This window comes from Chelmon rostratus, chromosome 13 (genome assembly GCF_017976325.1).
Source record: "Chelmon rostratus isolate fCheRos1 chromosome 13, fCheRos1.pri, whole genome shotgun sequence".
Taxonomy (NCBI): Eukaryota; Metazoa; Chordata; class Actinopteri; order Chaetodontiformes; family Chaetodontidae; genus Chelmon; species Chelmon rostratus.
In genome coordinates, this window is record NC_055670.1 from 19,372,572 (window position 1) to 19,398,380 (window position 25,809).

Sequence of the window (25,809 nt, forward strand, 5' to 3'; positions counted from 1 at the left end):
TGCTGCTCTTTGAGTTTTGACTAAAATCCCGCCGAATCTTTCTCCCTTTTTTTTGCTGTGAAAAGGTCAGAAGATTGTTGACAAACCTCCATGATTAGAGAGCTTCGTGGTATTAATAGTGGGCAGGCAGCAGGAATGGAAAAATGAGATGTCAGATTAAATATGAAGTTTAATTTTTTTCTGCTTTGAATCTAAAAAGGCATCACACTTGAGACAAAGGTTAATATTCATAAAAGCCCCTTTTATCTTTCTTTTATTTGTTTATTGACTGTAAATCTGTTTTGGATGTGGTGTGAAAAAGCTTAAAAGCACTCAGTTCATAGCTGTTTCATGGCTCCCATCATGAGCCTTTTTGACAGCAGTCTTATGTTTTGATCTGTCGAAAGATTCATGAAATAACCATGAAGTCCCTTGCATGTAGTGTTTTTCTTTTCTGACCTGCATAGTTTTGTGCTCTCTGCTTTTGGTCAAGAAAGCCCCACATTAACACGTGATGCTTTGTTTACATTGCACACACGCTTTCCCTTTGTACCCGTCCTCTGCACTTGAAACGGCCTCGGTTTGCTTCTGGTGGGCTATTGAAGGAGAGGCCGTGGGAGGTTGTGGTGTTGCCACAGGGAAGGCCATGCTCCACTCTCATCAGAGTGGGTTATGCAACAGCCATTACCGTGGAAAGCGAAGAAAATGTTTCAGGTGGATGTTTGAAAGTGCTATCTGGGCTTTGTTTTGAGCGTGGGAGGATGATGAAGATGATGGCTGGTTACATTCGCTCTCAGAAATATCTGACAAGTGTTATCTGTTGAACAGGACCTGTGTGAATGTTACATAAACGTGTTCCTTTATGTGAAACAGAGAAAACTTTATCCGCTTGCAGGTTTTTGATTAAAATCCAACTGCTGACACATTAGATATCATTCATTCACACGGAATCTATTGATGCTGTAATGTGTTTAATAGGAAGCAGTTTACCAATAGGGATTCCTATGAAAGCGTTTCATTTTCTACCGTTTTTGTGAACACCAGTTGCAGATATCTAGGCCTGTCAGGCATCGGTACGACAGCATGAATACTCCTACACGCGGACACACACACTGACTAAAACCCTCCATCAGCACATTGACCTCTTTGCAGTCTGTGTTTACTGCCCAGCCCACAGATTCCATAAACTTTTCCTTGTTTTTACGTGTCTTCAGCTCCACTTCAGGCATTGCATGCCTCAACAATGCATTAAGAATACCCAGCTTAGAGTAGCTGACGGAGGCAGAATTCCTCCCACCTCCACTTAACAATTAACACCCAAATGGGCAGATTGGGTGAAAGGTGTTGAAACCGGTGCTCCTGTGAGTCTGAGTAAAATACTGAACATGCTGTGTTGATTCACACTAACTGTTTATTCTTCTCCCTCCAGACATACATTGGCAGTGTGGTGATCTCCGTGAACCCCTACAGGTCCCTGCCCATCTACACGCCAGACAAAGTGGAGGAGTATCGCAACAGGAACTTCTATGAGCTTAGTCCACACATGTGAGTCCACCTCCCACATCTTCTCCAAAACCACCTAGTATTTGTGTAAATTTTATGTTTTGCTCAAGGCTCAAGCACTTCAAGTTTGACAGTGAAGTTTTAAATTTGGTTGGCACTTCACAAGTGTTTCTCAAGGCTTTGTTAGTCTGAATTTCTGTCTGGTTGAAGATACTGTGTGTTGCAAACCTCTGTAAGGATTAACAATTTGGACCCAGCCACTAATGAGGAGGGGTAAGTGGGGGATTGAGATCAGAGGGACACTAGCTCTTATATGGCGAGTCAGTCTGGTGCTTCTGCCGGCCATTCAGCATTGTGGCATGCCATCTGTCCATTGGCAACATTAAGTCAGCATTGCTGTGAGGCTGCCAAGATAAAACAAAGCCCAGCACTCGTCAATTAGCCTGCTGTGTCTCTAGGCTGCAGCAAAACCCCTCAGAGAGACAGGCTGAAAGAGCGAGAGTGCCCTTGTCCCAGAACAGACATACTCCCTGCGGACAAAAGCAAGTTCCTTGGCTTTGCTTTGCAGCCAGCTACAGAACTGACATGACACAGTTTCAGGCTGTTTTGCCCCTTTTTGTTTTCCAGTGCCTGTTTCTCCTCTCGTTTCTTTTGTATACTGGTGGGGAAGGCTGGCGTATACAAGGAGATTTTCTCATGGTCAGCGGCTCAGTGCATTGTTTTAAAGGAATGCATCATGTTTTTAGGAGGTGTCCAGACTTACCTGTTGTGTGATGATAACGTTAATTGCCCACAGCAAATCCAAACAAACCAAAATCTGTCTTTGCTTTGTGCTTTTGTTGGCTTAGAGGGGGGACAGAGTAATGACCAGGAACATGTACTTGCTGTGCTCTGCTCTCACAGGACAGACCAGCTTGCCGATGAATACCTTAAACAGAGATGTTCGATAATCCGTTACCAGAAGGATAATCTAAGGATGGTTAACATTGTGGCTTTTAGAAAATTTTGTGATTTGGCAGCGCACAAGTATTTTCAAAAATAGTCTCTACTCTTAACTGCAATACCACAAGATCATTTGGATAGTTACGGAGGCTAAAGGCTAAGTAGTAGACATTTGTCTTTGCAAGATCATTTTCATCTCATGCTAAAACCAGAGTCAGACTTAAAAAGGCAGTGATGTAAAGTATAAAAAAAGATTTCTATGAGCTAAACATGCAAAAACACAAGTATAGTCCTATTTAAAGCTGCAAACTTTCTTTCAGCTCTCGAATAAGAAATAAAGGAATATTGAATAAGTAGTATGTATGTATGTATATATATATATATATATGTATATGCTAGCATTCTGGAAAATGTGGTTTTCCTTGTTTGCACTAGACTCCATTACTGCAGATAAATGTCCAAGCCATCTGTGAAGCCACAGAGCCATACTGAAGAAGTCACGCTAAACCAGAGGAGCTAAGATAGTTCACCTTTGACCAGAAACCAGAAAACGTATGTTCGAACTAGAAGCATTGTCAAATGGATTAAAAAAACAGAGCCCCATGAAAGAAAACTGCTACCTCCCTCACCGCTGCATCTCTAGTGATGGATGACTTGGTTACAAAAAGAAACTCTGTATATTGACCTCTAAACATTTCAAAAATCATCTTATCATTAGTCTTTTAAGTAAAGAAGATTAAGCCCCGTTTAATAGGACAGGCTCTTGTACAAGACCTAAAGTGCCAGTCAGAGGCAGATTGTTTCAACATGCTACATAAATTGATCTTAATCCTCTGGTCGGGCCATCTGGACCAAGCTTTGTGGCTTTGCATTGATCGTCCTCAAGCAATGTTAAACCCTCAGTCCTGTCAATGCATCAGCATTATTCTCGACTCCAAGTCATTTTTAGCAAACAAAATGGCTCCACTATTATCATTTATTTATGCTACCTCTAATGTGATTAAGCTGTGTTCACTCTAGATTTAATACATTTAAAAAAACAAACAAACCCAAAACCACTATTTTGGGAAATTCTGTCTGGAGTTTATAGCTGTGTAATTAAAATCTGGAAAGAGTGATAACAACTTCATCTCTGCGCTTTCTAGCATGTAGCCCGTGACTTAGCATTGGTTAGCAACAAAGCTAGCAAGGTGGCACAGCTAGCCTGTCAAAGGCCACAAATTAGCTTGGTTAATGTTAAGATAGCAAGTACAGCATCCATGGTACCACATGTATAAGATAATTCCTCCTTACAAAGTGTGTTTCATTTTTTAAGTTAAATACACACATACCTCTCAACAGGACATTATTGGAGATATGAGAAGGCACACAACAAAGCTGGGTTAGTTGTGTCCACCTGCTTCCACAGTTTGTGATGAGCTAATGCTAGGCCAACAATGCTACTGTTGTTTTGAGCTTACGGAGAGGAAATTGAAATTGGACTGCCCATCTAACGTCTGGTAAGAAAGAAATGGTTGAGTGTTTATTCCTTGAACAATATACTCTCCACATTTTGTGTACTTTTCATCAAGAATGTGTACAAAAAACATGTATACAGTACATTTCTGTGTGGCTTTCTTCAATATAAACTGAATTGTTTATGTTAACCGGGCAGTGTTTGTGCTTAAAACTTTTTCCATATTGACTTCTTTTAAAGCTTTAAAATACATAAACCTTGAAGCAGTTGGATAGTTGTGGTTTCGGAAACACATTTGGATGGATGTTGTCATTTGAATTTATTTGACTTGACTGATATTCAAATCAGAGCAGCGAGCAGGCATCACTACAGGTGATTTCAATGCATGCCTCCGTGTTTGTCACGCCACGCACACAGCAAATCGTTTTTTTTCACTTCTCTCTCTCACTCGTCTTCACATTTATTCGGGAATATCTGCATTTTAAGGCCACAGAAAATGTAGAAGGAGAACAGCAAATAGACAGTATGGGAGATTTGATTTGAGCTACATGTTTAGCTGTAGCCGCATGCACGAGAGTAAATTAATTTGGACACAAAAGGACAAAGAAGGCATTACTGGAATCCAGTTAATATTTTTAAATAAAAAATACCATGTCCTTGTGGTGTTTCCAAACCAGATAAGTTTCTGTTTTTCATGACCCGCTTTTTGCATGGCTGAGCTTCCACTGCCTGAGGGGTATTATCACCACAGTGACTAAAGGGGATCAGTGTTAGGCTTTAATTAAGGTAACAACAGGGGGTCCCTAGGAATCTTCCTCTTCCTGTCTTTGATCCTCATTAGACACTTGAACAGTATAAATCAGCAACTTAGAACAGGTCGCTTCAGTCAAGGTCGAAGTAGTTACTAGGATGTTTGGATTTGTCATAGCCCCTAAAGATGTTTGGCCGTGTATCTGAAGCCTCATTGATCTGCTGTGTGGGAAATGGTACACCGTCACATATGTGCAAGTGGTGGATGACTCAAAGCATCAACAAATTCTGATGAAGGGCGAGGCAATAAGACACACATTTCACAAATTGATAACAAAGTTTTTGACAATATTTTAACTACAGACACATTTGTAAGCTAAACTGGTATTTAACGATCAGCTGAAAGAATATGTTTGGGTCTCAAACTTTTTAAAACATGCATTGGTTATCATGTCGTATGCAAGAAAAATCAAAGAATAATTTTCAGGAAGAGCAAAAACAAAATTATTGTTTACAGGGATATTCTGCCAGCCTGATGGGAGGCATTGCAGAAATTTCAAGAGTAAAATAAATCCTTTTATTCCTGATCTCAGTACTGGTACATTTTTTTTTTAGCATGAAGCTACTGCCTTCATTGAATCTCTCACTTTACTGTCACTGCAGAGACATTTTACAGAACAATTAACAAGCAGCAGATAACTGCTCAACCCCCAAACCCCCTTCAAAACCGGCATAAACCCACACACACTGTGTAAATAACACCAACGTGTCGATCAGCAACACCCACTTACAGTCTAAGGTTTCAGGTTTTTATATCACCTGGTCACAGAGAACACCAGAATGTGACAAATGTGTTGTCTCAGAGTTCCTGGCAGAACATCTGCTTATACAGTCAGTCCCACTGTAAAATGTACAGTACAAAACATTAGCTGATGTGTCAAACACATGCAATTCCTAAAATCACTGGTCCTCTCTGTTTTCAGGGCAAATGGCACAGTCATGAATGTTCTTTTGTTGTTGAACTTGGTGTTGTGGGAATTGTCCAAGCATCCTAGACGGTCTGTTTGGATGAGATGAAAGATCAATGTATCTAAGCTTATTGATTAAAGCCAGGAAAAGGTGCCCGAGCAGGATTAGTTTTGTAAAACGTGTTGCTTTTCATTAATGCTGTCGCATCTTCATCAGCTCATCCCGTGTTTGTCTGCATCTTGGAGGATGTCTGCAATGCCTCGTGTATGTGTGGCAGTGCTTTTGTGTTTTCTATGAGCACAAATAAGGACCAGTGAGTGTGTGCAGGTGCTCATGTGTTTCACACCTGCTCGTGTACCCTCCAGACAATAGGTGTGTGTGCGTGTGTGTACACATCAGCTGGAGGGAGACGTGCAGCTGGTCCCCTATCTCTAAAGTTGTTTGTAGACTAATTGCCTGTTAAGTTCTGTCTTAATTAGAGTTATTGTAGATAAACAGTGGCTCTTGCCCAGGCCAGAGATGGCTCAGTGCATATTGATCACTTAAGAAAGAGTCAGACAGCAGATGTTCCCTTACACTTGTCAAGTTTCCACTTTAAAAATGTCACAATATGCAAAATGTAATTCAGGTTATGTTGCCATCAACTGAATTGAAACAAATGAGTCGCCTAACAGGAAAAGTAGAACAACAAAACAAAGACATGCTTTAATTAGAATGCATGTGCCAGCTGCAGGTCACACAACCATGACAGCAAGCTTGGTATAATCATAGACAGCAATAATCTAATTTCCCCAAAATATGAAACAAAATCCAGAGCTATATTAAAGTTTTATCCAGAAATTGTACCATTCAGTCCAACTGTTTTGTGAACAAAGACGTGTGATTGGTTTTCCATTCTAAATGTCTTAATTCTCAAATACCTGATTGTAAACCCAGCTGATGACCACTCATGGCTGGCCAATTTAGCAAACTGCCTTCTGCCCAGATGAGGTGCCTCATAATTAACTAGCAGGTGTTTTCCTCCCCTCTACTTACAGTGGAAGCATAAGAGATGAACTAATCAGTGGCCTTTCTCCATGCAGAGCAGCATTACAGATGGCCTGGAGTCATCTTTTGTGTGTCCCTTGCCACCCAAGCCAGACAGAGAGTGTGTGTGTGTGTGTGTGTGTGTGTGTGTGTGTGTGTGTGTGTGTGTGTGTGTGTGTGTGTGTGTGTGTGTGTGTGTGTGTGTGTGTGTGTGTGTGTGTGTGTGTGAGAACTTCCTCGTCTCTAGGGTAGGATCGTATTTCCCCAGTGTTTAATGAGGTATTGAGACCCCTGATGCGCTCAGCCCCATGTGCCATTGGGGCATTGGCTACAGGGGGCATCACAAATGGCTAATGGAGCAAAGAGGTCCGTGCAAGGCATCCGTCAGGGTTTTCAGCTGTCGAGCACATGGTTATGACAGCTGGACTGTGAAATCTGCTTTATTGTATGGAGTTTTGACATCTAGGTATATCATAATTATTACGGTTCATTCATTTTTTTTCTCTGTGTCCATGCAACACCTCATTATAGCTTGCCTTATTATAACCAGTTCACGTGGGATTTGTTCATTATTTTAGAGTTTACCTTTGCTCTAGTATAACTATAGTATTACTGTAAACAAGTCTGTCGAGTCTCTGGAGTGTCTGCAAAGATCTGGAGTGTTTACGCATCCTTGGCTATGAACACAAAGCACTGATTGCCTTAAATCATTCACTTCTGTAACTGCAGTGCCCTCCATGTCAAAAGCACTGTAGAAGATCAGAGATCACATGTGGGAGTAAGCCATTTGTACTAAGTGCCTGTCTGATCAGCATTACTCCAGATGCACCCACTCTCAGCACCCTCGCCCTACATAATGTGTACGTACATTATAACTATGTGGTGCTTCTCAACAGGTTATCAGATTCCTCTCAAGCCCTTTCCATAGAACTGTGCACGTGGTTGTTCTGCATATACCTAAAGTACCCGGTGCAAGAACAGCCATGTGTGAATAAGCAGTCTCGCTTAGCATTTGTCACTCTGGCGTGTTTGTCAAATTGGCATCACCACAGGGTTCTATCTATCAAACCGCTGCCAAGTTTATGAGAGAAAATTAATGATGCTTCGTTGTGCAACACGAAACCGCCAACTACCCATTTAGTGGGATTAATTTCAGATCTGATGAATTGGCCTAAGACTGGATGTTGTTTTACACGCAGGATGTTGGATAAAGATAAAAAAGACTCATGGTATATTACCACTCTATGTCTTAGGTAGGTAGGCTATACTTTGGAGCCAGTCATCATGGCATCATACCTGACCTGTGTTTGTCTTTCCAGTCTTGTCAATTGGAGCACAGGCATTTGCACCTTACCTTGTGTTGGTCTTTTCCTCATTTTTTATTGAAATACTGTTTAAACTGCCAAAATACTGCATTCACCTTGTGGTGGGTAAATTAGTTTCCGAAGTTGAACTCTGCTACATGAAAGCAGTGTTTTCCAGCAGACTGAAGTATTAGAGTTTAGTGGTAAAATCTCTGATTGCACAGCAGGCCCTTAGTAAGACATATGGATGTTAAAGAGTCTTGCTTTACATTCTTCTTTCTTACTGTTAAATAAATGATGGACAGACACATCTCTGTAAAATAGGACACATCTTTTTAGATCCATAGGTTCTTCACTTTTTTTAGCCATCACAGCTACAGTTATTTGGCAACAAGCTTATGCCACGTGTACACTGTTGTGGTGTTATATAAAAGACTGTTTTCGAGGAGGCCCACATAAGTTGCAGCACAGAACCTGCACGTAGGTAGATTTAAGTGGGCACTTGTTGAAATGGCATTTTGACTTAGGTGGGCAGAATGAGTCCTCTCCAGCATGTGTGTCGGCGTGATGGTGAGCTCGGTGAACCTAGAGGGAGATGATTGGTAAAGTGTGTGTGCGTCTCTGTGTGTTCCTTTTCCCACCCACCTCTTCAACCCAAGAATAAAATGCAAATGTATTAAAGCGGATAATGCAACCATTTATAATCAGCTGCAGCATTCCTGCATACAGGCTCAGGCCGACGTGGTCCTTTCGATACAGACAGCGTTTATATACACACTAACAAGAACTAGGTGCTACTAATACTGACAATTGACACCTAATTATGTTTCTTCCAGTATGTTGGTGACAGCAGTGTATATACGGTAGCCACAATGTCCCTGGTTGAAGTTTGGCCGCTGACTTTTGCCGCATGTCACCCCCATGTCGCCTGTCACTACATTTCAAGCTGTGAAAAAAGGCAAAATGCCAGAAAGACTGCATATATCATAATACAGGCTTGTACTTGTCATAGAGCTGCTTGTAAAGAAAATGATTAACATTGTTATTTATGGTCATTTATTTCTGCTTATTTCTGGTTTGTGCCATTTTGCAGGCTGAATTTCTCATGTATGAACCAGGTTCTGTTTGGTAGCACCTGGGATCTGAAGTTACTAAGCCTGGTGGCAATCATTAATAGAGCAAGGTTATGAATTCCTCTGTTGTTTTCAACGATAGTGCATCTGCCTGCTGATTATTGAACATAACGCTAGTTAAACATTGCCTGTTCTGTCATTTATTGCCTCTGTGACCGTAAGATTTCATTTTATAGATTTTCCTTTGTCTGTGACTGTCCAGAAACCATTGTAAACTCTCTCCATTCATCGTCAGAACAATTGGTATCTAGCGTTTTATCTGTGTACATAGCTTGCATAACAATGGGAGAGGCATACCAAATAGATAAGACTCGTATCAGCTGCGTAGAATATTGTTCCTCCGTGGAACCTTATATCTTTGACAATAATATGATATGATCCCATTTTTAGTTTTTTTTTTTTGTGGCAATCATCAAGGGGCACACACACTTCCATGAATCTCTTGCAGGTGCTAGGTTACTATTATCTGCACAAAAAGACAATGTTTTATGGGGCTTGATGGGGTACATTTTTGGGGGGCCTTTTTAGGCTTAAAGTACATTTTAATTTAAGACGTCTATGCACATTTTCATGTATTTGGCTGCACACAGAGCTGCAGCTGTAGAATCTGATGCAGAAGTGCAGCCCCATGCTGTTGTACTGCTGAAGTGCTGTTTTCACTGTGCGGCTGGCCTGCAGTCATGGCGGGGCAGCATGTGATTGGCCAAACATGAAATCAAACAAGCTGTCACAAAGATTTGGAACTGATTTGTGTGGATTGAGGATTCAGCTGGCTGTGTAAATTTGGCTAAAATCTCCCTAAAGGTCAGGCTGTCATTAAACAGAAAAACTGTAAATGCTAATGGGAATTTAATTTGCCAGACATCGTAGCGAGGTTAAGCTTGTGTCGGCTAATCTCCCCTGTCAAGTTAGCTGTTGCATGAACCCATTTGCTAAAAGTCTCCTTGCATCTGAGTTGCATGCAACATACTCACAAGTGTGAATTACTAGGGCTATTTTTTTCTTACCTTTCAATTGTCATATTTCATTGTAAAATGTTTATTTTGGCTCGGGTAAAAGAGCCCCTTAACAACATGTCTCCCTTCCACCAAAGTCTTTCAGTCTGTGGCCGCCTCGTTTCCTGGTGTGGAGCAGGAGAAGGTGTCACCCTCCACTGTGGTGCCGATGTGGGACCAACATTACACTGTTGGTCAGACCCACAATGACTCTGTCTGTTGTCTGAACGGGCTCAGTAGGTCACATGGTCACCCCGAGGCCTTTGCTTCTTTGAAGGACATGCCAAGTGATCTTGTACTAAATTAGGCATAACAGTTTATTTCTATGCAGCCTTTGTGTGTGAGAGAGTATGTGTGCAGGGGGTGTTGCAATGCCTGAAGACCTCAAATATTCTACTTTTCAGAGGCGATGTGAAGACATCAAAACATCTTCTCTTGGTGTCAGCAAGGTCATCTTTCTAGACTCATTTTTGTACCAATTTTGAGCACTCACTCAAGGAGAAATCGTTGTACAAGTCTAGTACAAATTGTTTAACCAAAGGTCAGTTGGTCTGTGTATGCCAGCAGAACTGTACTCCAGTGTCACGATGTACTTTTCATCACAAGGCCTCTGAGAGCTTGAAGAGAGCAGAGACACTGCCACAGTGGAAGGCTGAGACATGGAGAGCAGGATGAAGAGAGGAAGTCCTCAAACCTGACAGGGTTGGTGCTTTCTGGGCTATAAAAAGACATCTTGCTCTTCTGTTTCCATCATCCTGTCTGTGGCTGCACACATGTGGCTATGTCTTTTTTTTCCTTAAATGTGTTTCTCTGTATCTTCGAGCCAAAAGCACAAGGCCTTTAACATCTGTCACTGTATGAAATCTCATGGCAGTTCTGTCAACTCTTTAACACCTGATAATTGGGAGTCATTTGAATATTCTCTCTCTCTCTCCCTCTTAAAATATGCTGCATGCTGATTCACATAAATCCGCTGAAAGCGGCTCAGAAGAGGCTTTGTTTGAGTATTGCTTTGAGGATGTTTTGCTACCTTACTCAGCGCACTTATTTCCTGCTTTTCCAAGGATCAGACAAACAACTTGGGCCTGTGTTTTCCCCTGCTGTGGAACACTAAATTGCTGTGCAGCAAAGTAAATTAAAGCCCTGGACCCCCTCGAAGTTTGATGTATGGGTGGGGGAGTATCAATGAGTAATTTAGCAGAGGTCTCAGACAACATCTAGTGAGCGTTGGATAAATTAGAGATCTGTGGCAGCAGAACTTCACTCTGAGTTTATAATTTAGAGACTTAGAGGTATTCTCTGTTGCACCTTGTAAGTTGCACATTGAGAGTGTTATTTTGAATATAATCATGATCTTACGTCAGATATTTGCCCTGTGTGCTGATCTTCTCACCACCTGTTTCACAGCAACATGTTAGTCATAACCGATGCACAGATGGACCACATCTGTCAGGGCCGTGTGTGCGTTTCTTGCAACAGCCACCCACTCTTCCACCTGGTCAAAAGGCATCAGGAAAGAGTTGCTTCCTTGGCTGCTCCATCATAGCCAGGGCGGATTTCCTGTGGCCTCTGGAGGAGCCAGATCACACTGAGATCACAGGCTTCTGTACTGCCCCCCCAAATGCATACAAATACAAACACATCACAGAAACATAGCTGGATTTAGCATCAAAGTACTGAACAAAGTTGATCCAGTTTAAGGCTGGAAAATTAACAAAGTTGCCCTTTTTAAAGTAAAAACTCAAAAAAGTTTGTAAATGTGCTGCATATCTGAATGAGGACGTGGCCAACAGCCGCTGAGGAAGATTATTATTGTTTGCAGAAGACCTGTCATCTGGCAGTAGCTGGGTGGGCTGTGCTCCAGCCCATACATTACAGCTTCATTAGCATCTACAAATCACAACTTTTAAAGTGTGCTGAATCTGCCCTCGGAGTACCCCACCCTTTTTAAGATTCAGGTCACAAACTGCAGGCCCATCATCTTCTCCTGCGCCCCACTTACCAGAGGTTGGTAGTAAAAAGAACTGACTAGACTATTTTCTACTGCTTACCTCATGCCAGTGTGGCTTTGTGTTCACCGCTGCCACGTGCAAGCCCAAATTACAGCCTGCAGGCAGATGTGAAGGGGAGGTGCCAAGCAGCACTTATGGTCCAGGGCCTTATCCCAGCCTAACCCCGCACACCCAGCTCAACACACTGATCAGGGAGGCCTTTGGGATTTTGGTGCCTCACTCACTGCTTCCTCTGCCTTTGATGGTGACCTTGATGCTTCATCATCATTTTGATTTCCACATTTGTGAAGTGGTGCGGCCAGTTACCGTTCATACTGCTGTCTTGGTCCTAATGATAGCACGCTGTTCTAGCCACAGGGGTGTACATTAATTGTAGTTCTGCCGTGTTTTTCTTGTACGTAGGAATAAAAATACAGATTAGTTTCTTTTGAGAGGTCGCTTGTGGCTTAGATTTTTCTTTTTTAATGTTTTAAACATGTAAATCATCTGCACATGCACGGTTTTGGGTGTGGCCCCTTGCTTCTGCAGATTTCTATTCATCTGTGATTATGCGATGGCCATTCATATTCATATGACCAGCTCTGTGTGTGTGTTGTCTGGCAAAGGACCTCCCACTCCTATTCACCACCCCTCACCTTCTACTGGTTCACCCCCCCACCACTGGCCTCCTCTGGGGGCGCGCTAATTGTGTGATGGTTTGGTCATTGTCAGGATCAGGTCAGGCAACACGAGTGTTTTCACAAAGCAGACATCTGCTGTGCTGTGCTGCCCTTTTCAACAGTGACGTAATGTCCACTGGTAAGTCTCATCCATACAAACGTGGTGCACAGGAAAGGGTTGGGGTTGGGCTGTGTGGGGGTGGGGATCTGAGCGAGAGGCAGAAAAAGATGATTTGATGCAACTGAGGGTACCAAAAATGTGACAATTGAGGTTTCTGGTAATGTTTATTTTGTTTTAAACAGTTATTTTTGCAGTCAGAGTTTCTAACCAAAGCAAATTGCATGTTGTGTCATTGAGGCCCAGTAAGCATGTTGAATGCAGATTTATTTTTGAATTTATTTTTACAATATTTTGAAACCCACATGATGTCCATGTGGACATGCATACAGTTAGCATTCTCGCATTTTGCTGGGGGCATTGCTCAGTATCCTGGCTAACCCTGGATCCTGGATCCTGAAATAATGTTAAACCAGGAGATGTTGCATTTTTGCCCTCTGCAGTAGACAGGGATGTGTTTTGGTTCACCTGTGTGCTCACCTGGGTGCACTATGGATCTTTTAAGAGAGCTGGATCCGGCATGGTCAGCCAGCTGCATTTAGTGGCCAGCTGTGGTACTCTTAAAAAAACTACAAACCAATAAATCTGCGATGCTCACATGTATCCTTCTGTCCTGCTAGGAGATAACATGGACAACAAAACAGGGGCTGGCCCTCATAAAAATAGTTAGTGTTCAAAAACCCCACAGGGTACCTTTAAAGTTAATTCACAAGCCAGTGAACTAACCACACCAGCGTGACCTAAAGGAATTTTTATGATAAGAAATTCTGCTCTATTGTACCCCCTTTTCCTGAGGGTTTGTCGATGGAGGGCTCAAACTCGCGGCTGACAGGGGAGAGGACTGGTCGCGGGGCTGCGTGGGCTCTGGTCCAAAATGACGTGTGATGGTGCAGAACCCTAAGCTCCATTAGCCAGCCTGAGCTTTAACTCTGTATTGTGGCCTGGAATGCATTCATCTGGCTGTCCATCTCTGGCCCCCTCTCAGTCACGGCTTCTTACTAGCAATCAGCTACTTTTCAAATTGGAGGTCAGTGTTAGTTCAGCGCGTGATTATATGCTCCAAGTTCGGCTCCTCACCGCACTGCCTCCACTAATACATTCATCGCTGTACCCCAAATTAGATTGAGGCATTAGCTAGTTTTTCCACGTCTTGGTGTATTTGTGGAAGTTGGACTAGATAATAATCAAATTGCAGAATGTTGCAGCATAACGCACAGCGTAGAGCTTTAAATGTAGTCTGAGTATCACCCTTAGCAATCACTTTGAACCCTGTCTAACCAGTGCCTTAGCCTGCTGGTTGGCGCCATGCTACATTTTTGATGTGCACTGTGCTTAAATTTGACAGCATTGCCCCTACAAGTAAAGTAACGTCAGCAACTGTGCTCAGAATTCAATATCCCATTTCAGACCCAGCTACAGAGCCCGCTGGTAGTGCCGTATGAAAACCCCTGTCAGTATCCGTGTATGTCAGATATTCCTTCCCGCACTCATGTCTACCACACTTAGTGCATATAAATACTTGATTAATGATATTACTCAGACCTGACAGACTTGGAGTGCCCCCACCCTCCAGGCAGAGACTAAATTAAACACTGGGGAGAGACTATTTTGATGCATTCCTGCAAAATTACCTCGAGCTAGATTTACCCTGTGCTCAATGTGAAACATGCGACTTAAAGATGTTGATCTTAGCTTGATATTTAAAAAGCCGTGAGATTAAGCCCTTGATGGTTTTGAAGCTAGCAGCGTCGAGTTATGTTATGTTAGTATACGCAGTCCACCTGTAGGGCTGGTAGGGATTCATTGTTGTGCTCAAGGGCACATCAGCAGGGCGAGTTTTCTGATTGATGTTCTGCCCAGCTGCATTACCCTTTAGCCCAGTTCCCCTCCCGTAATGGTCCACCAGTACGGACAGACCCAAAAAGCTTAGATCTTAAACCTTGCAGGACTCATCAGGGATGGAGGTCTTAGATGAGTGCAGTCTTTACCTTGACTCAAGCTAACTCAGCAGCAAAGACATTTTGGATGTGTCATAAGGTACAATCACAGCTATTACCAGACATGGCTTTGGAAAAATTCCTGAATAATGAATGCTGAACGGGGGGGGGGAGTTAGAACACGGTTCTTGCAGCGCTGTTCTGTGACTGTTTGCTTGCCAAATGGAAGCTGTAAAAAGCTGTTGCTGCAGCCTCACCCTTTAGTGTTCCTTCTTCGTGGGTGTATCACATGAAATTACAAACCACTACGCCACAGAAGATAAAAAGTTGTCATTGTGATATGGCTTCACACCATCCACACCCTCCTCTCAAACCATCATTGTCTGCCTTAAGAGAACAAATAATATATTGTTCTGGAATCCAGTGGGGGGAAACTGCAATAATCAGTCCCACTTTGCCATTGTATCACTGTCCTGGAATGTATGACAATAGGCTTCATTTTATAAAAGGAGCTCCTCTTTCATCATTCACCAATCCACTGAGGGTTATTTCACTTTCTCATTCACTAATTGCATTATTCAAACACCTGCCAGGGTTTAATTTAAAAAGATGAAATCATGTTTTTATAGAATCTGGAAAAAAAAGTTAGTTTACATGAGGAAAAAAAGTGGCTTTCAAATGTTCTTTTTTGTGTGTTTGAGTGCAGGAGCCTTAGCAGCGTTGATGCAGTAGCTAAGTTTAGAAAGAGAAATAGGAAATCGTCAGTATTCCAACCATCCAAGCCAAATCCCAAATATGACCCGGCCAGTGTAGCTAAATAAAGCTGCTGTGGCTGTCCTACAGATGCGACCTAATTTCCAATAAAGCCACATGCTATTGATTAGGGTGGATGCCATGTGGCTTGGCACAGTAGCGTACCATTTCTCTGAACTTTTTTTTACCCCACTAGTCGAAAATAAGGATATTATTTAACTTATGACTTTGTGCCTTTTGTCTTTCAGCTATGCTTTGGCAGATGAGGCCTACCGTTCGCTGAGGGACCAGGACAAGGACCAGTGCATCCTCATCACAGGGGAGAGTGGGGCTGGGAAAACTGGTAAGCAGCCAAATGCAAACTATTTTTCAACTCAACGTCTGTTCATTCCAGAGGAAATGTGACTCAAGATGATCACCCTGCTTTACATACACAGTTACATACATTCCCACCATAGCTGTCCTTGGCACTAGCACACACCTTAAAGGATAACTTTCGTTTTTTACAACCTGGACCTTATTTGTAGCATTAAATACGCCCATTTACTCACCCAGACAACTTTGGTGGCATTTGGAGTTGTTTTGAAGAAATTAGCCCCAGAGGATTAGCGTGTATATCCGTATAATGCGAGTACTCGGGGCATCCATGCGCAGCCTCTATATAATGCATAATCTGTGGTGAAACTCATTCATATTCCAATATTTTGTTATGATATGCTGGTGCTATTCCGCTCTGAGCCCGTGGTGGCATGTTATCTTGCGTCTCTAGACAACAACCTCTGACGTGGATGATGTCATTACCGAACGCCGCGCGCTGCGAGCAGCCAGCCACAACAGCTGACTCTGCAGCGGTCGGCTACGAATACGCAATAACGAACCATAGCTGTGCCAAACTACAGCTAAACTAGCTGAACGCCGGCTCAGAGGGGAATAGCACCAGCATATCATAGATGCCCGCAGGGTTAAAATCCATCATCAGGCCGTCTTGTCTGTTCAGCTCCTCTTGTTTGAGGTACTGAACAAAAGTTTGTGTGAAGTGTAGTCAAAGCCAATTCCTACAGGCCGCTGTAAGATAAGGGTTGTTATGTATACGACCTCGGTGCAGATCCAGGTCAGATCTACCTGTATGAAAGGCAGCTTGATGCCGTTTTTTTGAGAACATGAGAGTCATGTTGCTACATGAAAGGTGAAAGTAACTCCTGGTGTGCTGACACTCCATTTGCAGTCAACATCCACACTGCCCAGCTGAGAAACTTAAAAGCTAATGTCAGACTGCACATTGGACTAAAAATACTAATTGCAGCCAGCTGATGCTAGAGGCAGCTGTGTCCCCAGTCCTCTATTTCTGTTGGTTTTTCTAATAGTGAGGCCATGTTCTGGTGCAGTTTTACGTACCTTACAGTAACCCAAGAGGAATGGAATTTCCTGGTCTCTGTTGGCAGCACGGTGTCGCAGGTAAAAGCCATATTGAGCTGGCAGAGCACAAAGTGTGGGAAAGCAGTTTGAATCTAGTCATAAAATATCTTCCTGCACAGTAAAGACACAGACATACATGCATATGTAGAACTGTAAATCTTGATCCGTGCACTGTTTTTTCATGTGTTCTCTCTAAAAGCATTTATAGCACTGTGCTAGTGCCTGGACTTGATGAGGATCTCACTGTCAGCTTCAAACCCAGAGAATTGCAATCTACCACACTTGTGTTCAGCAGGCTTTAAGTGTGGGAGTGATTCGTAATTACAGTGTCCATTTGGTTCCAATTAAAACTGGCCATGTGGCTTTAATCAAGGCGTGGGTGATGCTGAAAAAATTATTGTATCAACATTGACTATCACAGCATTATCTCTGTGTTGGAATATTTAATAAAGTCCTGCATATCATATAGCAATATGCTAGCTTATGTTTTGTCCCATTCCAGTAACACAGATGCATTTATGTACTGCTGCATTTATGCCATATCATTTGCCCGTGTTGACGATATGACTTACTGTTTTCAAGCTGTTGATGGTTTTGAACTATTGGTACATTGATCTCAGATTTCACAACATAACTTTCCCTGTGGCACTTTGGCAGCAAACATCAAGAGCCACACAACTATTTCAACAAAAGCCGCTGTCGACACTGTATACGACTGTCAGTAATCCATAATATTCATGACACTGTCAATAGTGAAACACAGTGACAGACCCAGGGCAAAGCTATGGAAAGCCCAGTTTGGCAGGTCATGTTTTGCATGATGCACTCGCCTTTATTTGGGCCCTCTCATGTATATTAAAAACCCCACTCCCAAGAAGCTGCTCAGCCAAGTCGAGGAGATAAATTTGGATTTCGCTAATCTCGTCGGCCCCCGAAGCTTTGCAGTGGAATAAGGCCGTCAGATATGTGCCCACCCCATCGATATGGGTCATTGGCATTCATGTCTCTCGTGCTCCGTCTCGCTGTGGCAGTCGCCGTGGAGCGGTGACGACATTATTATCAGATGCCGGTGAGCGCACAGGAGACATAACATAGTCCTGTTGTCGGCGAGAGATGACTAAGGAAGTATATTTTGCGACCCTGAGAGATAAAAATGAAAAAGATTAAGCAGTGCATACCTTGTTACTCAGCAAAGCAGTCACTCTTTTTTTTCTTGCACACCTTCCTCTACCATGACTAAATGTATGAGCGTGTCTGGAGCTGTTTGTATGCCAGGCTCATCAGCAGTCTGTACCAGCAACTGCTGTCGAGCTCTTTTCTATCCCTTCTTGGCACATCACACACATCATCAGTTCTGGGTCACTGTCATCTCGCTGGACGGGAGAGATGATCCCGACGCCAGCAGTCATCCTACGAGGCATGTCACTTGTTTAAGACAGCTCAAGATGCCGTTTGAGCCCGTGTCCCATTGCTCATCCTGAAAATTATTTTTGGGAACATGCTTCAGTCACAACACTTTCTGAGTCCGTCAGATCAGCTTGGGTTCTAACATGAGAAGTGGATGAACGGGGATCATCTCTGTCGCTCATGTTTTCTTCAGTACATCCTCTTGCTTCCCAGTGAAATCACTCATTTGAATGATGATAACATGATGCAATTATGGTCAACATCTACCAGACAAAGTGGGTCTCCATTATAAGGCCTCCTCCTCTGTCTTGTGCCCCAGACTATGAATGATCCCCACCCTGTCCTGATGAGTGTCAGGGGGGATGAGGTAAGGGGATTTTATGGGGAATGGTGGGCTGGGTAGGCACGTCGCACTTGTTCCTCAGTCATGTCTAGCAAAGGCCTAATATTTATCTGTGTGTGTGTGTTCCAGAGGCCAGTAAGCTGGTGATGTCATATGTGGCAGCGGTGTGTGGGAAGGGCCAGGAGGTGAATAAGGTCAAGGAGCAGCTGCTGCAGTCCAATCCCGTGCTGGAGGGTGAGTGAGCGCCATTCGCACTCGAGCCGCGTCCCATTTCAGGGGCCGGGTCGTCTGAAGTTCGCATTCGGAGACTGAACCCGTGCTAACGGGTTGACAGCGCTGTTCAAAATGCAGCGGAGAAGAGCAGCCTTCTTTTGGAGGATATGAATGATTCATATTTGCAGCCCTCAGCTACCTGCCACGGTGCATTACTTAATTGTTTAACTGAGTTTCATGATAATTTTTGATATCTTTGCTTTGGTTTTGGAATATGTAATGACCAGAAAAACACATTTAATCACTGCAGAACTCCCGATAGTTAGCCGTCCAACACACTAAGTCACACAGCTGCTAAAAAACATAACTTTTAGACACAGCACGTATACACCGACTAACGCATAACCACGGAAATTGTACTGTCACAGATAAGTAAACTGATCAGTGAAGTAACTTCAGGGCTCCTATAAATACTGTTTAACACCCTCTTTTTATTTCCTCAACTTCTCCCCAGTATACCACACACCCACCCACACACACACACCGTCTCATTCCCACCGCTCACTGCTGGCACAGGAACAGCTGTATTTTAATTGGGGGCAGTGAACAGGAAATGCCCATGAATGATGAAGCTGTATGCCCGAGTCGAGTCGCTGCAGAAACCCTGCACATCTGCAAGAGTTTAGCTCCTGCCGATCTAATTGCTAAACTGCTTGAAAAAAAGGGTGGTAGAGGGGGAGCACAGTTATTGTGCTGCTCTGCTTGTCAGTGTGACGCTTGCTCTCTGTGATTCCTTCAGAGTCCTTTTTGGTTTCTTTGCCACCATCTGTTTTTTTTTTCGTGTCTTCCTCTGATTCCTCCTCCCTTCTTAACTGTAGACCCAGACACACTTTAATCAGCTTTTATCAGCAATCAAGCACTTATGCTAATAGCGCAGCGATGTATGACACATTAATAGCATTTTAATGTAGAAATGTAGTTAGAGGTGAATTGAGCGGGCTCCAGATTAGAAAGTATTGGTCTGAATGGATAACGCATAAGACGAGACCTGCATATGCACATGCATTAACTCGCTCACACACAAAAATTCACTGAACATCATGTTTGTTATTGTCTGTTTATAAGCACTGGCACATATTGAAGCACTTTGACTCGAATGTGGTGCGACAACAAGGTTCAGTCCTCCCTAAGCCTGGGAAGCCCTGGTGCTTTGCTTAATCCATACAGCATTACGGGGCTTCATCTGTAATGGCTTTGACGTCCAGCCCGGATATGATTGACAGCTAGCAGGAAAGAGGCACAATGCTAAGGATCATTAATAATTTTTGGAATTTCAAATCAAGCTTTGATTAGTTTTGATATATTAGCTATAACTTTCTGCCAGATATTTTATCATTAATGATGCATTTGTTGCAATGGTTTCATCATGTCCCATTATGATTTTCCTCCCTTTCAGCCTTTGGAAATGCCAAAACAGTGAGGAATGACAACTCTTCCCGATTTGTAAGTATCCACTTCAGAGGCGATAAAGAACCAGTGTTGTTTAATTAGATGATTGCACCTCTAACGAGGCCTCATTTGCTAAATATTATGCATAGCCTGGATGTTTTCATTGAGACTTCATTCAGGCTAGTGTGTAATCCAGCACTTTCATCTATGTTTTTTCTTTTTCCTTCAGAATAAGCCCCAGGGTGTTTCTAAATTCCCCACTTTTGTGTCCTTCTCTATATCTCTTTTAATTCCTGCACACAGTGAATTTCCCATTCACATACTTGCGTCAGTCTGGCTCTTGAACTTCTTGAACTAAATTGAACTCGGAGTAGGCTCTACAGTGTTATCGTATCTTATTTTCCTCCCCTCTCATGACAGTGATTCTGCCTAACCAGCAGTTCTGCTGCTGCACTTTAAAAGTCTAATGGCTATATAGTTAAGGCAAAGGTGCAGATATGTTATCATTATTATCATAATGTAGTTTGAAGCACAGAAGATGACAAGGCTGATGTCTCCTGTAGACACATGCCTTTGGTAACACTGATCTCAAGCACAAAGGAAAAAATGGAAAAATTTGGTGGCCATTTCTCCCGAGTGTGTATTGCTATCTTTCCCATATCTGTACCTTCCATGCGATGCCTCAGTTACAGCAGGCCTTGCACGCTTGATATATTGCACTTGCACATGTGAAATGGCCTTTGTAAATGCTCTTTCAGTACAGCATACAGGACAAGGCCTTTGACCTACACTGCTGTTCATCAACTGCAGAGCGTGGCCAAATGCCAGTACAGACCAAGCACATAGACCTATGAGCTTTCCCTTGCCCAGAGAGCAAAGCCTTTTTTTAATATTCTCTATTCATCTCTCAGTTGAACAAAACAGCACTAGTTTACCTGTGAAACCCGCTGCGGTTTAAAAAAGGGGAAGTTAGGAAATCCCGATGGAAGGCAAAGAGCATCATAACGATGATTCAGTGTCTTTATACAGACGGATGCAACTCCAGAAAGCATGTCATTTCCAGGCAGTGGCAGCATGATAAGGACATAGTGTGTTTTGTTTTCCCAAGAGGCCATTCTCACACTTTCTGTATTTTCTGAGATGATTCGGCAGCAGCACCCTGCTTCGGTAGTCTCCCTGAAGACATCACGTTCACCCGCTTGTGTTCACGCTGATTCTCTTACACAAATGTTTATTTCGCTGCAAATTCAGCAAAAAGCGAGTTCGTTTATCTGCAGAACTTCCAGTACATCCAAAAGTCTAATTGCAACATACAGTCCTGGTGCCATACGACTGAAGGGTTTATTTGATGGAAACTGGTTATACTGGCCAGCAGCAGCTAGCAGACTAACTGCCAGTGGACTTTCCTAACCCCAGTTTTAGATTCTCGTTTCCCACTGTATTCAATCATCTACCTACATTGGTGAATACAAACATGCCAGCTGGACTTGGAGTTGTAACAGGGAGTATTATAAAGGATTATGCCCATGATCTGTTTATATGTAGGTAACCTTGGCATAAACCTCTAGACAAGGACCTCAGGCCGCCCCACTTGATACCAGTTCATCAGAGCTCCATCAGTTTATCAGAGACCTATGAATCAAACTGTCACTTCGTTTTTGCTGAGTGCAGCAGGCTTATTGAGTTTGGCTGGAGCCCACTCACCAGTAGAGCCAGGCCTGCTCTGAGGACATGATGCTATTAATACATCAGAAGAGGGGGAAAAAAATCAAACACACAAGACTCTTATGTTCTAACTTCCAAGTTTCAGACAGAAGGAGAGAGGGGGCCTGAAATGGTTTGTTTTAGTCGTCCAATTGAAGGAACTTGGCCGGGGGGGACTTTCCTTCCACAGAGGCCATTTATTTCGTTCTAGTTCATGCTTGGTAGCTGGTGCTGTATTGTAACTTGACTGGCTTTGTGCAGAGATCCTCACCGTGAAAATTACTGAACTCACGAGCTGCATCTTGCATCCAGCTCACAGTGTATATTAACATGATGTAAGTTCAGTTCTAACTACTGCGCTCTGGTCCACAGGGAAAGTACATGGACATTGAGTTCGACTTCAAGGGAGATCCTCTGGGTGGAGTCATCAGCAACTGTGAGTGGCACTGAGATGAAAATGCCCTTAAAATACAAAATATCTTAAATCTTATTGCAGTATCGCACACGTCATATTTCCTTAATCTTTATCATATTAGTTCAAATTTGTCATCTTCTTGTCCTTATCAACCTGACACTGTTTGCTAGTCTCCCATTAACACTGTTAGAGGCACCAGTTGAACATATTTGCTTTTCCTCAAGCACATTAAGAGGCCGTTCAGCTTTTACATTTGAGGTACAGTTGGAGATTCTCTAAAAGCCTGAAAATTGATGAATGCATAATTGAAACCAATCTCATTCCCTGACTGAACAAATCGCTGACTCCGACTGACACAGCTCTTTCCTCTGTTTTGGCTTTATCTTGCCTCTGTTCACATTGTTTTGTCTGCGCTGACATCTGCTCCAGAGGTCACAGAAACAAAGAGAGGAGCTGATGGCCAAAGGCACAAATGAACCTCTGTCTGCTGGCCTGGGTTAGTCCGACACAAGGCTCTGTCTGTGAAGAAAGAGCCACTGACATGTGACTGCTTCAGACAGAGCTGGCTGGCTGGCTAGACAGATGGTTGAGGATGTTCTTGCGGGGCAAGCCTGTGTGGATTTCTCTTCACCTCTCAGTTCATTATTTGTTCCCTTAACTGTACATCCTTCAAGACCTCAGCGCTTCCTACAACTGAGATCAGATAGCTGTAATTTTTGAAACGCCAATTCTCAGTAGCTCTGGTAATGATAGAGTGGTAAGGACTCTTTGGCAGCCAAACAGCCGAAGCCGTTAGTCAAAACATAACAGGATATTGTTCCCATTTTAATGTGTGTTTGCTTATCGCTGGGAGAGGGAACATGTTGTGAACAGAGCATGCAATAAATGCCCTTCAGGGTGCTTTACTGCACAAAATGTGGAGCCGGGGCTTTAAAAAGCAATAACAAGATGACTGAACGGTTTGGCTGGACATAACATGAGAGGTCGCGTCAGTCCCCCAAGGATGAGAATAATGAGACTCTACACAAAAGAAAAAAGAAAAAATGGGGCCAAATATATTAAAAACATGAAATATGTCTGCATCTTTGATCACAGCTCTGTATTGCTGCTGCCAGCCACTCAGTCGAGGATGTTGTATTATTGATGTGCTGGCTCTTATCGAGTGACTTATATGATTTGAGGCCAGTGCTTGCCACAGATTCACAGTCAGCCTGATCCTCCGCTGACTCTGACAACCCCCAGGCCTCTCTGTAGGGCTCTCCAGTTAGGTGCTTGCACCGTATCTACAGATGCAGTGCTAAGTGGCACTTCTGTCCTCTCAGCACCCACAGACTGGTGAGTCAGAGTTTGTGAAGTCTAAAGGCTGACAAAGCCAGGAGCAGCTCTTTTCCAGAATGTTCACTTCAGCGCAACGTAAACTCTCAAGCCGCCTTAAATAAGATGTTTTCTCACCACGCAAGCGCTGTTATCCTGCTGGACTGGCCAGTGAAGAGGATGCCAAGCAGCCTCAGATGCTGAACTCTGCAGTTTGTCTTAAATTAAATCATGCTCAGTCTAATGCGGTGCGCCGATGATGGGCCCCCTTTTAATCAGGTACTGTTGCACTTGGCCGGTAGCCCAGAAGAAAGGGTTGACATTTGATATTCTTACTTGGTTTCTTCCTTGTACACTTCCTGTGGTGTGTGTATACTCACAAATAATTACCAACATAGGCTTGGTGACCATGGCAACTTAAATATAGACAGTAGTTTGAACCAGGAACCCCTCTGAGATGTCGGGCTTCTTTAATACTTCAGGTCCGCCCCATATTTACTACTCAAGGACACCTCGGTGAATCACCACAGCAACACATCCTGTGAAGAATATTATTAGGAAATGACTTTTTGTCATCATATGTCATCTTTTCCTTTTGCTGTCCTTTACTCTTTTAGATCTGCTGGAGAAGTCACGCGTGGTGAAACAGCCGAGAGGAGAGAGGAACTTCCACATCTTTTATCAGCTCTTGTCTGGAGCCTCTGATGACACACTCAGTAAGTCTTAAAAAAAATGCTGGAAATGGGAGCTGCATGGAGGCATCAGTGTAGTTTTTAAATGTGTGCAGATAGGGACAAACTTAACTTGAAGATTAAAGGGCTCCTGGATCTGAGAGAAACTGTAATTTGGAAATACTGTAAAATTGAAATCTGCCCTTTTATCAGCCCAGACCACAAACTGGGGTTGAAATATATTTAGCCCGTTTGCCTGTAATAATTTCTGGTCCCGGAATATACACATCTCTGCGCACAGGAAGCATTAAATCAAACGTCACAGTAGCTAGTGTCAGCCGTCTTGACCAGAGGAAACTAGACTCTCCATTGTTGTTTTTGATTGGTGCTAGGTGGAGGTTGTGGTCCCTTATCTTGGGGTTTTGTATTTCATGTCTTCATTGACTTCTTCTTAACTGTCATCTGGAAGCAGCAGCATTACGTCCTTTACGCTTAAGTCTTACATAAATATTTTGGAGCAGCATTGCAGCTGCGTGAACACATGGCTGAAGCATTAATGACCCAATCTTCCTGCCTAACAAACAGTGCAGAGAACAAAGACTTGCCGTGAAACCTGTTCCCTCTATTTGCTTTTCTGTGGACAGAGGGCATTGTTTTATGTCCTGAACACAGGAGAACAATATAATGGTCATTGACTCTGGAGCACACACATCAGAGGGCCTTGATTCAGCTGTAGCTAATGCGTCCACTAATGAAATCCGACACATGCGCCCACGAGAGGAATAGATTTCTTTGCTACCAGATATGGGGGCTTTTAAGAGAGCCATTTGATCTTCCAGACTAATGTTCGCAGCAGTAGAGCCTTCCCTCTGCAGAAATATTGTTTGGAGTGCCTGAAGGTTGGACAAATTTCTATGAAGAGTGCATGGGTGCATGGCCATTTGACCCTTTGCACCTTGAAGTGATTTTTTGTTCTGGGTCATTGAAGAATTCATCTTATAACCATCATCACAATATGTGTGTGGGTTTTTTCTTTGTTTGTTTTAATCGGGCGCCTCTCAGCTTTAAGTGTGTAGTTGCATTTAACGTAGATAAGGCTTAAATTGCCATTACCAAATTTGTTTTAAACAAATGTAGTTTCAATAGCAACCACATGTTTTGTGTGCCACAGAGAAGCTGAAGCTGGAGCGGGACTTCAGCAAGTACAACTACCTGAGCCTGGACTCTGCTGCGGTCAATGGGCTGGATGATGCGGCCAGCTTCAGAACAGTCAGAGTGAGTAGTTCACACGCGATAATATTAGCCTGATTTAGACATAATCCCAGTTGATATTTTAAGAAT

General features: G+C 43.1%; 1 protein-coding gene across 4 annotated transcripts in view; it reads left to right on the top strand.

Moving 5' to 3' along the window:
- Positions 1-25,809, top strand: part of myo1b (myosin IB) — a 59,590-nt gene that overhangs the window by 10,394 nt on the left and 23,387 nt on the right. For all 4 annotated transcript variants that reach the window (XM_041950199.1, XM_041950201.1, XM_041950202.1 and 1 more), the window contains exons 3-9: positions 1,409-1,524; positions 15,785-15,879; positions 18,832-18,936; positions 20,372-20,418; positions 22,441-22,504; positions 24,415-24,513; positions 25,640-25,743. In XM_041950199.1, the coding sequence (XP_041806133.1) occupies positions 1,409-1,524; positions 15,785-15,879; positions 18,832-18,936; positions 20,372-20,418; positions 22,441-22,504; positions 24,415-24,513; positions 25,640-25,743 (630 nt within the window). The remainder of the gene's footprint in view (positions 1-1,408; positions 1,525-15,784; positions 15,880-18,831; positions 18,937-20,371; positions 20,419-22,440; positions 22,505-24,414; positions 24,514-25,639; positions 25,744-25,809) is intronic.